General features: G+C 42.5%; 1 protein-coding gene across 1 annotated transcript in view; it reads left to right on the top strand.

The window, feature by feature from the left end:
• LOC132248697 (inositol 1,4,5-triphosphate receptor associated 2-like) overlaps nucleotides 1-15,912 on the top strand; it is a 61,119-nt gene extending 45,207 nt beyond the window's left edge. Inside the window, exon 11 of the mRNA XM_059722675.1 lies at nucleotides 15,011-15,912. Within this exon, the coding sequence (XP_059578658.1) occupies nucleotides 15,011-15,764 (754 nt within the window). The 3' untranslated portion in view covers nucleotides 15,765-15,912. The remainder of the gene's footprint in view (nucleotides 1-15,010) is intronic.
• The last annotated feature ends 550 nt before the right edge of the window (nucleotides 15,913-16,462 follow it).

Genomic DNA, 16,462 nt, shown 5'->3' with positions numbered 1-16,462 from the left:
AGTTCAGCTACTGTGAATGCCTAGCAGTGCTACCATCTTGGCTTATTTCAAACCTAAAGCTCATTATGATTCACAGACTTAAGTGTCCATGGTCCTAAGTCCCCATTGATAGGTGTACTTGAGGCATGCCTAACATCACCTGACAGAACCGAGTTTAGCACCCATGGCTCTTTTTATTCAAAAACTTGGTCAGAGGAGGAGAAGCAGGAAGTAGTGCTGGTGACTTTTTATATAAACTAGTGGTTAGAGTAGTTGACCAAAGAGTAGGAGACCTGTGTTCCAGACCCTCTTCAAACTGAGAAGGTTCAGACTTGCATTTCCCATCCACTAGAAGAGTACTCAGGCTGCAGGTTAGACTGGGCTGGAAACATTGTCAACCCTTAGTGCTAACACTGAGCTGTGTATAGACAAGCATGCATGACTCTTCGGTCAGAGAAAGACTGAGCAAAAGAAAGCATAACCTGATAAGGGCACTCCCTTGAAAGAGGGGAGAGTCCTGGCTTTAACTTCCTTCTTCCTAGACTGTTTATATATTTTACCCTGCAACACTCTTTAATGTACAATTTATAAAAAGTCTTTGGAGCAGAGGCCAGAATCAAGGTAAGTGCATCTTAAGTCCAGGAGAGATGCAGCATTTTCTATTGGCTGGCTTGGGTATTGTCCCACTCAGTAAGCTGATGATGTGAGAAGCAGTCCTACATGATGATGTCAACTCTATTTACCAAGCCAGGTGTTTTTGTATTGGCCTCAAACTACCTAATGCAAATAGGAGAAACAAGTTGTTTCAAACAGTACCAAGTAGCAGCTTCCCCTAGTAAGTTTTTAACAATAAATAGAATATTGTGTCTATTGAGTCACATGATGCACTCCTACTGTTGATGTCTTGAACTAATGTAAGAATAATATACAAGTGAAACAGAGAATAAAATTCACAAAAAAACCTTGAATTCTAAAACTTACTGAAATGAAAATCTTCATTTCATTTTGAGATAAAAGGGCTACTGGTTTTTATCTGGGAAGTATGGCAGAAGACCAGCTTAGCTTAGTAGGGAACTCTTCATTATACTAAATCACAAAAAAGGAAGCTTATAAGAAGTGGAAACTTGGACAAATAACTAGGGAAGAATATAAGAGCATTGCTCGGACATGCAAGGATAAAGTCAGGAAGGCCAAAGCACAATAGGAGTTGCAGCTAGCAAGGGTTGTGAAGGGTAACAAGAAGGGTTACTATAGGTATGTTGGTAGCAAGAGGAGGATCGGGGAAAGTGTGGCTCTCTTAACAAAAGGGGGAGGCAAGCTTGTAACAGAGAATGCAGAAAAGGCTGAAATGCTCAATGCCTTTTTTGCCTGCCTTCACAGGCAAGATCAGCTCCCAGACTACTGCACCAGGCAGCACCATTTGGGGAGGAAGTGAGTATCCCCCAGTGCTGAAAAAACAGATTAGGGACTACTTAGAAAAGCTGGATGTGTACAAGTCCATGGGGCCGGATGGGATGCACCCAAGGGTGCTAAGGAAGTTGGCTGATGTGATTGCAGAGCCATTGGCCATCATATTTGAAAACTCATCATGATCAGGAGGGGTCCTGGATGATTGGAAAAGGGCAAACATAGTGCCCATATTAAGAAAGGGAAGAAAGAACATTCAGGGAACTACAGACTGGTAGTTAATTTTCTATGATGATTGATTCAAATCTACATATTTTTAAACAAAACTGTTTAGTCAAATGAAAAATTTCTGACCAGCCGTAGTTCTGAAAATCGTAAGTCTGTGAACCATTTAGAAGCTACAGTGATGACTATTAGAAAAGGCCAAAAGGAAATTAATAACTATGTTTTCAAAATGGGTTTTTTAAGGTGTGTAATAAGTAGGGTCTGGGGCTACCCTATAGGACAGTGAAGAGAACATTAAATATTGAGTAGTTACTATATTTTCCATGAGATCCCTGCCTTAGTGCACAGAATAAGTATATGTTCATGAAATGTTATAATGGATTATATCTGACACTTCTGAACTTTTAAATGTTTATCTTTGGAACACTGTCACTTTTAACTTTGGGGAACAGGAATGTATGCAATAGAAATCAGATAGCAATTGTTAGAGGAAAGTGAAGTAAGATGTAATTGCATAAAGAGCCTTTCATACCTGGTTCCAAAACTGAGTCCCTAGGGCTAAGTAAAGACTGTCAAAAAGCCTGAGGCTGAATTGATTCAGTCGTTGCAGGTTAGTCTAAACTGCAAAGATTGAACCAATAAGCAAATGAACAGAAGTTCACGTTTGATTCAGTAAATGCAGCCACATGCCTGCAGTGGCTCAAGCCAGAAGCCAGGGGGTGCTAGAGCATAGCTGTCTGGCATGTAGCCAGCATGGGCTGTGTGTTCACTTCCTGCTGCCCCTGAGGTCTCTGGGATTTGCAGTCCAGACTTACAGCAGCAGGACTCTGCAGAGTTGTTTATCACTTCCTCGTCCTGCTTCCAGGTACCTCTGGGACTTGTAGTCAACAGTCACAGGCAGCACTAAGTAAGCAGGGCAGTGCAGCTGTGTACTTGGGGGAAGGGAAGTTTAATCTTAGCCCTAGGCTCCATCAGGGGTTTGCCTAAGGGGGTCAGTGAGCCAGCTGGTGAGGCCAGTGAACCACCCCTCACTGCTCCAGCTAGGGAGCAGAGGGGTGGAGCCAGCCCTGTTCTCTGAAGCAGACAGCACAGCCCAGCCCAGGGCTGCAAAGCATGCTGGGGGACTCTGATTTAAGTTGAACTAGGAAGGGGTCTGGGACAGAAGGTTCATAAACCAGTTTGACCTAAATCAGTCTGATATTACATTCAACGAGGTACACCTTAAACCAGTTTCAGCCATTTTTAAACTGGTTTATTTGCACTGAACTTCTATTCTGTTACAAGTTTAAACCAGTTTCTGATCACTTAAACTGGCTTATATGTAACTTCTGTCCCTAGCCTATGTGCCTAATTAGTATAAATATTAACTTTTCAATATTGCAGATAGGAAGGGAGAATTGGCACTGAACAGATGGTAGTGCAGTAAGGAGTACACATAGTTATTTAAGCAGTCTATTTTTAAAGTTTGTACATACTGCATATTTTCTCTCGGCTGTGGCAGCATTCTGTACTGTATGTCCATAAACTGTACTTCAAAATATCCAAACAGGACAGTGCTTAGTGGTTTATTTATTCTGTGCTAATAGTCCTGGTTCCCATCTTCCTCAAAGGCCACTGTGCGCTGTTGTGACAGCCAAGGTCAGTTGGAGTGCTTTTTCTGACAGCTTTTCATGGCTATGTTCACAGGCTGGAAGATTATTCTCATTGGAATTCATTTGGATCAAAATTCTCTCCCATCTTGTTTTAAAAGGACCCAAATCAGTTAGCTTTCAGAGCACAGAGCTATAAGCCCTAGTTTATTCAGGCTTATGCAGGAAAGGATGTGTGAGGAGGAAGAGAGGCAGCTCTGAACTGAGATGGGAGTTCTTAAATTTAACAATTAAATCACAATCCACATGCAGCTAGGACCATTTGTAAATGAATAACATAACATTGATAGTTTTAGGTGATAGCATCCATTTTCTGATTATTCTAAATAGTACAAGAAGTTGATTTCTAGAGGAAAAGAGGAACCAAAGTTTTGAAGTTTTGTTCAAGAACTGTAAGAGAGGGACATAAAGAACAGCAATGTGGGGTTGGGAGTGGTAGATAGTTTAAAGTCTGAGTAAAAGAGAGACTTGTACAGGAACAGTGTGTAGGATGAATGCTTTGGAGAGTTATTAAGACAAAATCTAAAGGATTAAATGTAGTAAATGTCTACATATGCTAAACTGGAAAGCATTTCAGCTTCTGTATTCCTACGGGCTAGAAAAACCTGTAGGTAGTAAGATAGTAAGGCATATTGTTGAAAATCCTGTATAAATTTAGTTTTGTATTAATGTTCATTATTAATAACATAATTAATAGCTTGTACTAATCTGCAGCTGTGGATAGTCCAAGAGAATTTGTATAAAAAAACATAGAACTACATCTGAGCAGAGAGAATAGAACGTCATCAATTTCCACAAGATCTTTTACCTGTTTTGTATGTGTAAACAGCTGGGAATCTTTCGATTTGTGTTTTAAGAAACACAAGTTTTTTTTAAAAAAAGAGTGCCTTGCATTTAGCAAGTGCTTTGCTAAACCACTTTTTAAAATTTAAAACTTTTATGCTAAAAGGTGGCTTTAAGCCAGTGCCCATCTTGGAGAGTGGGAAGTGACTGGCAGCAGTTATTGCAGGCATAATGCCCAAACCAGGCACTGAGGAGTGTATAAAATAGTGGCATCTGCTGCATTGTTTATCTGAAGCACATGCTCTCCCTCATACTGGCCCAGTTCTCTAGCTTGTGCAGAAATGTGGCAAGCTGCAATTCTAGGAATGTTATGTTTTTGAAGCAGTATCTATCTTCCAAGACACAGGAATTCTGGGAAGGGGACCCAACAGAGGCTGCTGGAATTGCAGGAGTGACTAAAGACAATTTATTTCAAGTGCCCTGGGTCCAGAGGTATTGCCAAATACAACCTGATGCTAAAGTTTTTTTTACCAATACCAACTGATATTAAAGTTACTGTTACTGAGTCTGTGTTCTGTGTGACAGCCTGGCTGTGGTGCTTATCTGCATACCCCAGTTAGTATGCAGGATCAGATTCTTGGGAACCGTGTCCATTATCTGCAAATCTCCATTGGCATACACGGTCAAAGGGAGTAGAAATACTTTTGGCTTGTTTTGACTGTGTTAACATGCTTTTAACTGCTTTTTAACTGTTTGAATATGATGGTTTAAGTGAGTCAGTTCTCTGTGCACTAGCCCTGCCTTCTAAAATTGCAAAATTTTTAAGGGTACTGATGCTATAAGAGAGTATTGGGTAGAGGTTTCTGTGGGGTCAGCACTCACCATGACTTTTGTGGAAGTCTAAGGTGAAGAAATCTTCAGCTCAGACATGCCAGAGGAGGCTTGGGGAAAGCTGCAGGTAGGAGGTTTCCCAAGATGATAGCATTGCATTTCACCATCCAGCCTTGCAGGGAGAAGTACTAGTGATGTTCAAATCACTCTAGCAGTTTCAGGTTGGGACCTGTTATCCATGTGTTTCTAACTAACCGAAATCCTTGGAGCACTAGTGTGTCAAGTTGAATTCACTACCTACTAGATGCTAAAGAGTTGAAATCCCTTGAGTTTGCTCAAGGTCTAAAAGATCTGGGTTGCCTCTGCAACCAAGAGTGGACTACAAAGCAGTGCCTCCTGACCCCTCTACCATGTGGTGGTGAGGAGCAGAAGTGGAGCAGCATGTGCTGCCCCACCCCCACCAGTGGCTGTGAGCATCAGTGTCCATCTCCCCTGCCCCCCAAAAGTGAGTAGCAGCAGCAGTGGTGAGGCAGGGGAAAGCTTGGCTTTACTGGCTATCAAGTTCAGCTTGTATGGGACTAAGAGAGAACTCTGAACAAATTGACTGTGATAAACTGTTAATAGTTGGTTGAGGTGGGCTATTGATTATTAAGGGTTTCCCAAGTCTGTCTGTCTGTCCCATTTTTCCTTGCCCTTCAGTAAACCATGTTATAGTTTAATATTGCTTGCAAGTGGGGAAGTTTGTTTACACTTGTTCACAGCCAGAATTTATTGTCCCAGGTTTCCAGGTGGGGCCAAGATAATATATTTGTGCAAAAATGCTAAATTGAACTTGGCCCTTGTTACTGCCATCCTGTGCCTGGCAAAAGGGTTACAAAGAAAATAATTAGAGTGGAAAAATGGAGCAGCAAAAAGAAACTGAAACAGTCTTGAAAGATGGGAGGTACTGCAGTATTAGGCGATGTGTCGGGAGGGCACAGGGGGCATGTGCCCCCCGAGAATTCTGTGCTGATGGAGAGGCACAGGGCTGCAGCCCAGCCAGAATCAGGGCCTGGTATCAGCGGGGACAACAGCAGTGCGATTTTCTGCACCGACAGTGGGATGTGGAGCTGTGGCCCAGCTGGAGCCAGTGCCCAGGAGCAGGGGGAATGGTGGTGGCAGAGGGGTTGGCCCTCCCCTCCGCTGTCAGCACTTATGCATCGTCTATGACTGCAGTACATTTTAAACACCTCTTCATTCTGTGGGAATGACTTCACATCAAATTATCTATATGCTCTGATGAATGCCCTATGGAGCTAAAGTAGGCAAATGATACTTCCAGTCACTTATTCTCTGATCTGCACCAAATCCTGAAGACTTACATTCATACTGTTTCCTAGTCCCTGATCTATGCAGCCAGACCTCTAGAAAATCATTTTTCTTTGTTCTGCCTCTCAAAAACAAGGTATTATATTTGGGTTGGTATTTTATGTGAGAAAATATGATGGCACCATTTTGGACAGGGACTTTATAAGTAGGGACCCACCTAAATCGCAATTGTATGGATTTTGCGGACATTGCAAAATTGGGTGATCTTCACAAAATCTGCAGGGGAAAAAAAACTTAGTGCTGGCTCCCCAGTGGGAGCCTCAGTCCTCCTGGCCATGCAGTCCACATGAAAAGGGCTGCCAGCATGGAAGCAAGCAGGCAAGACGGCTGCTGCCCCTGCCACTCACCAATGATTGTCTGAGAGGGCTGGCTGTTGTGTGGCCCCTCTTCTCTCCACCAATCTGTGGCAAGGGGTGGGGCTGCCTGACAGCCCTCTCAGCCAATCACTGGAGAGGGATGGAGCCATATGATAGCTCTTGCCACCAATCAGCAGTGGGAGGTGGGATCACTGGGGCCCCTCAGTCCATCAGAGGTGTGGGGGTGGGCCCAAACACAAGCTCTTGAAAATGGTAGCTAGCCCCACAGTCTGCCTGCAAAATCAGCCAGCTGCCTCCTTGAGTTGGGTAGACCCCTATCTATAAGACCTCGATCCCTCCCAGGAGTTTGTCCCAGTTTTTCTGCTCCCAATCCTCACAGATGCACAGAGGACCCATCTGGAGACCCATTTTTTTTATCTCTGCAATCCTGCCCTCTGTAGCGCACTTTTTCTTTTGCCCTTTGCAGCAGCATCCACGTGCTTAGGCTCCTGAGCAGAATGTCTGGTCACTCAGACCTTAAAGTGCCATACAAATAGCAAAAATTCCATATAGTATTATTTTGTGAGAAGTGTAAGAAATCAATTCCTTTCTTTATTTCTTGACAAGGCCACGGTTTGCAAGTTTGCAGCATATTCTTTTTGGTATGCTATCTTTTCCTGTCATGTGAGCCTGGCAACATTTAGGAAGCAGCTAAAACCCAAAAAGATAATAACTGAGCATAGTACAGTACAGCTTAAAAAAAAATCATATTTAGGTTTTTTTTAAATTAATATGGGGGGGTTAATGAATATTCAGTAACATGTCCATTTTATACAGTGTTTTGGAGGGGAATGTTTCATAACAAAAGGCTCTTATCAGCCTTCTTCCTAAATCACTTTTAGGCTGAGCAACCTGTTGAATACAAACAATTTGGACATCACAGAGTAGAAAATAGAGGTGGTTTTCCAAGTCAGTCAGGGCATTCCCTTAATTTATGCAACGGTTAAGAGCCAGTAAAATATATCAGTAAATGAAGGCCATTGTAAGTCTCTGAGGTAGACCAGCAGAGTTTACCCTGCCAGCTCACTTTTTTGGATAATTAGAATTCCTACTGCACAGTAAATTAGCTAGCATCCCCCCTGCTCCCCCCACACACACCCCCCCCCTCCACTGGGGAAAGATGTGGAAACATACTAATATGCACTTAGTGCTTTTTTGCATTCCCACGCTGAGCCCTGCGCATGCCCAAAATAGGCAGCGCATTACTTCAGCCCAGCTCACCCAATGTGGCTCATGGGTGCTGAGCACCTGCTAATTTTTTTCAGTGGGTGCTAGAGCCCTAGAGCACCCATGAAGTTGGCGCCTATGCTAAGTGCTGTTTGACAGCTGTGGACAGATTTTTCCTTCCCCTGTCCAAATACCACCACAGAAAGAGGTGGGGACTTTGCCATCCAGGGATTTAGTAATGTATCTCTATGGAAATGCTCAAAAGGTCCTTTGTCAAAACACAACAGGCTGACCCTCCCCCAAGGTAACTTCCATGGAAAAAAAATTTTTAAAGGACAAAACTGATGTTTGATGATTTTTAAAGCTGAAAAATGCTGCCCACTGAATGAACTATATAGTTCACTGTTATGACTCCATTTTTATATGGGTTTCAGCATTCCACGAACAACATTCTTACAAATTGAGACAATGTATTGGGGGGGGAGAAAAAGTTATAAGTCCTGGGGGGCATATGACCATACATTTACAGTTAGAGTTCATACAGCAATACCATGCAACATCTGGCCTTTGACTTGGGTACTATGGATTGCTGCTTGAAATCTCTGGGTTTATGTACGTTTACATTTGCCAGCATGAATATTGCCGTGGTACCCTGGTTGAGAATCACTGCTCTAGATGGTGTTTAATAATGAATGTTCCTTTTACTGGTACTTGGAGTATTCACAGATATCCATCTGAATATATGTATGCTGCTCTGATTGTCTGGCTGCATGTCAGAAATGCATCCTCAGCTTTGCAAAGCAGTTGTTAGTTGGCAGTTTGGAGCTGATTGGTGTTGTCCTAGTAGTCCATGCAGCAAAGTGTGATTGCTACCCAACAGGACAATATGAAAAACCATCAGCTTCTGTAGAGTAAAGTGTGGAAGGGGAAGTGCATAGAAAGGCTAGAAGATTCAGAAACATAAAACTGTTGAAATGCCAATGGAGGACTGCAGTTATGCTACTGTCACACTTCAAGCAGGCTCTATGGAGATATGAACAAAGAGATATGTACCCATAACCTGAGCAGAGCTTGTGAGCTGCATTCACTTTTGGACATGAGTACAAGGAATTTCATTGTGGATGACAGGGTGGTACTGGTAGCATTGGCAGAAGTAGATGCATCTGATGTCTGCAAACAATGAGTGGTACTGAAAAGGAAGGACATATCCTTATTTCCAATAGTAGTGCAGCCCAGGTGGTATGCAGCTGGTACCCCCTCTTCAACTGAAGGGATGTTAGCAGGTTTGACGTGTGCTGTGGGAACATGACTGCCTAGCTTCAGGCCAGCTCACTTCCCTCCCCAACAGAGCAGAGCAGAGACCAGGGACACTCAACAACGTTTAACTATTTACAGGTTTAATTTTACAGTATAGTGTCAATAAATGTATAAAAACATGTACCTATGTTTAAGTATACATTACAGGTATTCTGCAATTAACTGGCTATAATACTATTTACAGATGTAAGTTTACAAAGACAGTAACTCTTATTAAACATAAATTCAGACAATGTCAGGTGGGAATGGCAGACAAAAGGCACTATATCAGCATAAGCCTTGACCCTCTTTGGTCTTCCAGTTTGGGTACAGCTCCTACCCTCAGTGGGGCCCTCCAGGCAGCCGGCAAGAGAACACTCGATAATAAAACACAGGTTAGACAATAGGTTGACAGATACAACCTGGCAGGGATGAAGCAGGGGTCTAAATATACATAAGTGAAAGTACATTATTACAATTCAATACATTAAGATAACTAATACAATAAAAGCAAGTATTGAGTAGGGGATGCGCTAGCAGACCCACTAGCAGGGTAGATAAAGCAGCTCATAATCCTCTCGTAATACAACATTAAATATACAGGTTTACAGCAAGGGTCCCAACAATATTAGGAACAAGAACAACACCAATAGTAGAGCAATTAATCCCAACAAAAAGAATGATACCAGGGGAAAAGAACAAGTTACCATAAGAACTGCTATCTCCCTTCTCTAGGACACATGGCTAGCATGACTAGCAACTGCGAAGCATGACTAGCAACTGCCCCACTCACAAATGGGGCCCCTTAACTCCCTCTGCCCCAAAGGGGGTCATTCCTCCCACACATACATTGTGGGGCTTCCCTTTGATCATCAGAAGGGGACGGCCCTTACTTCCCTGTGGAAATCCTCGCCTCCTCCCCTCCTCAGGACTTCAATCCCCTTTTTGGGTAACTCACGACTCCCCAGCAGTTCTGGTGGACTTGGCTCATCTCTCTCTGTGGGTTAGCTACGGGCCTTCTTCCCCTTTGCTGGGATGGTTGCTCCGTCCTGCTGTCAACTTCTGCAGGAAGGTCCAAGCTGCCTTATGCAGCTATTTGTTGTTCAGCCCTCTCAGGTCCCATGCACTGCTCTGTACACCAAAAGGGGCTCCTGCCTTATGCAGGGATGGGCACCTGCACTGCCTCGTGCAGCTACAGGGTCCTTTCAGCTCTCTAGACACTCTGCACCTACCTGTGTACTGACACCGTGGCTTTCTTCACAGCAGGGCTGGGAGCAGCTGCTTGCTATCTCCCACTCAGTGACGGCATCTTCAGGTGCTTTTGGGGCCACTGCTCTGCCCTTCTGGTCAGCTCCACCAACTCTTCTCAAGCCCGCCTTCATCATCCTTCATCAAAGCCACCCATGTGCTGGGCATACAGGCTTTTATTCTTTCTGGAGGTTCTGCCCCCAGATTGAAAATGGACCAACAGGAAAGCCTGAGGGGTTAGTTCCCCCTCAGGTCCTCTTCTTCACCTTGCTCCTGGATTAGGGATGGCAAGCTTTATTCCTGCCTTTTCCTGATTTATGGGGAAGGGAAATACCTCCACCAATTGGCCTGAGCCATCCAGCTCAAGCCATCATGCTGGGCTGCTACCGGCCAGGCTGCTACAGTAGGTTCTAAGGCAGGGACAGGCAATTATTTTGGGCAGAGGGCTGCTTACTGAGTTTTGGCAAGCCATTGAGGGCTGCATGACAGACAGCCCAGGGCACATAAATATTAATTTTCTAAATTTTTAGGGGCCCCGCGAGCCAGATAGAATGGCCTGGTGGGCTGCATCCTGCCCCCGGGCTGCATTTTGCCCACCCCTGTTCTAATGCATGTAATGTCATAGCCTTCTTTGCTCAAATGTTAGATACATGACAGAAATATGAGGTGTACAAATGTAAACTATGAGATGCATCTTTAACCTGAGGCACAAAAGGAAGGTGAAACATAAGAGGTTGGCTTTTCAGTCTCATATTCTTCACAGTCTTACAATTCTAGGAGTCTGAGGGAGTTCCTGGTAAGAGGTCAGATTATAATTGTAACCTGAACCAAAAAAACCCTGAGTGTTTTGGGGACATTAATAATTAACCCATGACAAGCAACAGACATAGGCCAATCCATAAATTAGGTAGTATATTCTGCAATTAATTGGCTAATTGTACAGTTACCTTGAGACTCATGCCAAGTAGCTATCACATGATAAAAAGCTCCAACCAGCTATAAAGTTCAACCTTGAAAATGTGTCCAAAATTATAGCTCGTTGCTATAGAGCTTTAATTTGCACATGTAGCATGGTCTCCCTTGTGGCTAGGAGCCATCACCTGACAGGGCTTCCAGCCACAGGGGTGCAGCCCCTGAGCCATGAACCATGGCAGTCATGGTCTCCAAAGCTCAGTTGTGTATTAAACCCTTGGACCCACACAGAGCACTTGGTCCCATTTGCACCTTACCCACAGCCAGGACCTAGAGTCCAGCAGCTGACAGGGCTCTGGGTCCCAGCTCCACGTGAAGCGCAGCCAGGTCTGAGAGACCCTGCAGCTAGCAGGGCTCTGGGTCCTGGCTCTGTGTGGTCCCCACAGCTGGGAGCCCCTTCAGCAAAGGGGGCTCCCAGCTGTGGGTGCCTGCTTTTTGCAGATGCAAGAGAAGCCCAGGATCAGGCTCCCCCTACACCAGCAATAAGGCACAATTGGATTTAATGTGCAGTCCCACGATTGTGCCTCCTATCATATATGTATGCATGGCAGGAAGTGCGAATGTGGGATTGTGCGTTAGATTCAATCATGCCTTTACCTGCATGTGTAAAAGGGAGACTTGGTTTTTCTGTAGATACATTACTTTTACAGTAACTGAGCCAAAAAAAAATCAGCTCTGGTCTATTTGAGCAATATTCCATTCACCATCTCTGGGTCTCTCTCATATAACTGTGGGCAGAAATTGAACATCAATATTCAGCAATCTCTGAATTTATATTCTAAGAACCCAGTTCTCCAAGCCCCCCCAGCCCCCATTAGCAGCTCTACTGAAGTCAATGGGATTACTTCATGGATAAAATTACTTACATAAATAAAGCTAGCCATATTGCATCCTCAGTTATGTAAGTTCAAGTCCATTAACTTTATTTAATTGTAAATTAAAGTAAATTAATCCTAAAAAATTCTGTGCATTCAACAGTTGGAAATGAAAGGCAAAAATAATAGCAAATGTTTTAGAAAGTATATGCTTTTAAAGAGCAGGTTTTTAGGACTTTATAGGCATAAAATAATGTAAGAGAACTATTTTTGCTTTTATACTTTTATACACCTAAATATCTTCAGTTTGTAGTCCTAAGCGAAGAATGCTTCTTCATTTCATGCAATACCAGTGCATTACAAAAGTGTTTGGTAGAAGGAGCCAGAAGGAGTGGAGGGGTGATGATGAAAATGTTAATGTAGCAGATCCAATTTATCTGTAGCTGAATATCTGCCTGGTGGGCTAGCCTGTTTTGTTTACTTTTATTCTATCTGTCTCATCGCACACATGCTCAAACACATACACACACGCACACACTAATTTGACATATGTGTTTCAATTTTTCTAAATGAAGTAAGTGGCTTGATGAAAAATAATCATCCAGAGTGGGTAATGATGAAACTGTTTAATACACTGTTTAACTACACTTATTTTTTTCTGAGAGAGGAGAAAATGAGTCATCATAACTAAGGCAGTGGAAGGATAAGTTAAATAAAAGCTGGCCTTGATATTTTAATATTAATTACAAAACATACCACTCTGGTCTTATGATCTGGCAATTCAGTGTAATACACTTAACAACAACATTTCTGGGTACAAAACTTGTTAAAAAAAAAAAAGGGATTGTCCAAATATTTAGTAGGGAATGTAGGCATTCTTGCTCACAATTGTCTTGTCAGGTCCCATTTTCAGTGAACCATGTACACGCCTGAATCTAGGTACATTTTATTTTAGTTAGTCACTCAGGGCTTGATCCAGATCCTGTTGAAATTAATGGCAAAATTCCCATTAACTACTTTGGAGCAGGAGCAGGGTCAGAGTAGACATTTGGAGTGTTACAATGCATATGTCTGTTTCCTTATAACATGGAGGCAGTAATACTTGCTTTCCTGCCACAGAAGGGTCCTGAGATGAATGATTAATATTCCTGATGTCAAGCATGATATCAGTTCTGTGCCTGGCTGTTCTTTATCGTTTATTTTTCTCTAGCATGCAGCAACCACATTAGACTAAGATACTGTGTTTATATCAGTTAAGGTAGGGGTGGGCAAAATATGGCCCACGGGCTGGATCTGGCCCGTGCAGGGGCTTTGTCCAGCCCCATGGTGGACCGCTCTGTCCCACCTGATCCAGGCACTGTCCTGCCCTGGCGCATTCTGCCGTCCCCCTGAGCATGCAGCAGTGCTAGGGCAGCTGCGTGGCTGGACTGCCTTCCTAGGCAGTGGCAGTTTCTTCCATCTGCTGTCACCACTAGCCCCAGCCCTGTGGTACCGGTGAGAACCCACGCTATACACCTCTATATACACAACACAAATGCATGCAAATCAGGACAAAAATATATTTTTAAATAAAATTAAAATATATTATTTGGGTTGTTTTTGGTTTTTTTTTTCCAGTTCCAAGATGGGAAACCTCCTCCCAAATGGAGTGCTTCCAGAGTGAGGGATGGGACTTCTGGTGGCAAAGTTCAGGAGCTAGGGGATGGGACTTCCAGTCCCCAAATGGCAGCAAGGGGCCAGGGCAGGGCATCTGTCAAGGGGCGGGGTTATGCTTGTGGCCCTCAACAGCTCATCAAAACTCGTTAAGTGGCCCTCCACCCAAAAGAATTGCCCACTCCTGAGTTAAGGCCTTGGATACACATGAACCTGCACTGGTTTCCTTCAGTAGTAGGATTCATATACATACAGATCCTTTCGATCATAATTACCTGCACACATGTATACCCCACTTCTGCTGATGCAAAAAAAATAAGATGATATGTCCTAAAAATTAAATGGATTCTAAAGCATATACCAGTAAAAGTCTACATATAATGCCTCACTTATTTTCAAAGAGCAACATCAAAACAGATAATTATAGTAAGATATAATTGCCCTTGTCTAGTCTGACCAGGTACATTTTCTTCACTAAAATTATCATTTTAACTGAAGACATACCTGTTAGAATGGGTGTATTGATTGTAAATTTTTAAGTTAAATTTAGCCGAAATGGCTTTCAGCTCTCACCTGTTTTTCTGTTTGTCAAAGAAAATGAAACTGTAAGATTGTTCTTCAATATTTTTCAGGAAAAAGGCATATATTTACCATGTTTTGTTTTGATTTGTTAACATTCAACTTCAATAAATAATGAAGGGGAAAGGAAAATAACAGGCAAAGGACTAAATTCACTTCTAAATTCACGTAACCCTGTTTTCTTCAATAAGATTTTATTATTCATTTTTTATTTGAATTGTGATAGTGCTTAAAGTACCCGGCCTTGTTGTGTTAGGCATTACAAATAACAGAGTGGTCTTTGCCCTCAAGAGTTTACAATCTAAGTATAGGAACATGGATACAACAAAAAGGGGCTGGGGAGCATTATATGAGTCAATGAAATGTGTCAACTTGAGTGGGTGTGTACATTCTTTAAGGAGATCCCATCAATATCTACTTACTCCTATCTTTCACAATTTGTCTCTGGTTCAAACAGGAAGTCCCAAATGTACCCAGGGCTTAGACAATAAGGGCTTTAAAATAGAACCACTAGATATAAACCAATTTAGCCATATGTAACACAGAACACAAAGTAAGCCATTAGTCAAGCAATGTAATCTCAATAGACAAAGTAAATATCAGCCCTCACTAAGAACATAATGTATTTTAAGTATCAAAGATTTACAGGATTATTAAGAAAACTATCTTTGTTTTTTTACAGCATACAAGATCTTGAACTACAGAAGATATTCTTGGAAAAATCAAATGAAACCGATGATCAGTCAGGGCGAAGTACAGCAGAAGCTGAAAATCAAACCATCACTCTGAATGTGATAAACAAGAATAATTTATTTTCACCATCTTTACAAACCGCTTATTGCAAAGGCCAAGACACAGTTTGTTTAAACAATATAACCTTGGAAAATGAAGAGAACTTCTCTGTATGCCAAAACTTAGCTCAAACAGAAGACAAAGGACCAAATCAAATGGCAATGTTATTTCAGACCAGGCAAACATTTTTAGAAGGAAAAGCTAAAACAATAGATGAAAATATGGAGGCTGTGTTGGAAGACACAAAGTCTTTGACAAAAGACAAAAGAAACACTGTGGCTTTGGTTGAGCAAGTTGAACCTGAGAGGAATAAACCTATAGGTATTCCTGAAAGTAGGACTCAGTCAGAAGAAAATATAAGACTACATTCACCTGAGTCTGTTTGGATCATTAATAAACTGAAAGAATCTGCTCTTGAGGTTCTGAGGGTGCTCAGTGACAATGTCCTGGACATTGAAGTGATACTTCTACATGTTGTACAGATGAATCGAGCAGTTCAACTTTGGTTTTATGAGGCTCAAAGAAGTACAGTTCCTCTGCATTCTCCAAAGGAAGCAACAGACTTCTTCAAAATGGGAAAAGGAAGACCAACTGTAAAACAGGTACAGCGCATAACCTGGAAGTCTGTAACCAAACTTCCTTGAACCATTTTAAACTTACTTTCATTTAAAATATTAAATGAACCTAGTCATAATGTTGGAAAGTCTTAATAAGTAAGTGTACTGTAATCTATGTCTACCTGGGCACATCTACACATGCAATTATTGTGCAGCAATAAACTGGTGCACATCATGCCAGAGTTTATTGCTCCTGGGTGCCATGTTTGAATGTGCACCCAGGACTGCATCACACTGAGCCAGGTCAGAACAGTCCCAACTAGCAAGGGACTTGGGCGATCAAACTACTAGCCCACGTCAGCTTCAACCCAGCTCAATGTGCTTTGGAGGTGCTAGCTGGGGCAAGAGGGTGCTTTGGTGCAGGGCTAGCTTGCAGGCACCCATACTGAAACATATTCGTGCCCCAGCCAGCCCTATGAGCATCTACATGTGCAGTGCTGCAGAATAAAAAAACTCTGCAGTAGGATAGTAATTGTATTTAAAAGTATTAACCTACTGTGGAGTTAATTAGTTTACTCCGTCCTAATTGCATTGCAGTGTAGATGCTGAAATGTTTAATCTGGAGATAATTAGGCAACTCTGCAGTAAATTTTTCATGTAGATGCTCCCTCTGATGACCTTTTCTTTACAATAGTTTGGTTGTTTCAAAATTGAACTTGGGTTTCTCAAGCTCGAGAATAAGACCCTGCATATCCCCATAACTGTTATTTCATGCACCTTTAGGA

Source organism: Alligator mississippiensis, chromosome 2 (genome assembly GCF_030867095.1).
Source record: "Alligator mississippiensis isolate rAllMis1 chromosome 2, rAllMis1, whole genome shotgun sequence".
NCBI classification, from domain to species: domain Eukaryota; kingdom Metazoa; phylum Chordata; order Crocodylia; family Alligatoridae; genus Alligator; species Alligator mississippiensis.
This window is presented reverse-complemented; position numbering and strand designations above follow the sequence as displayed.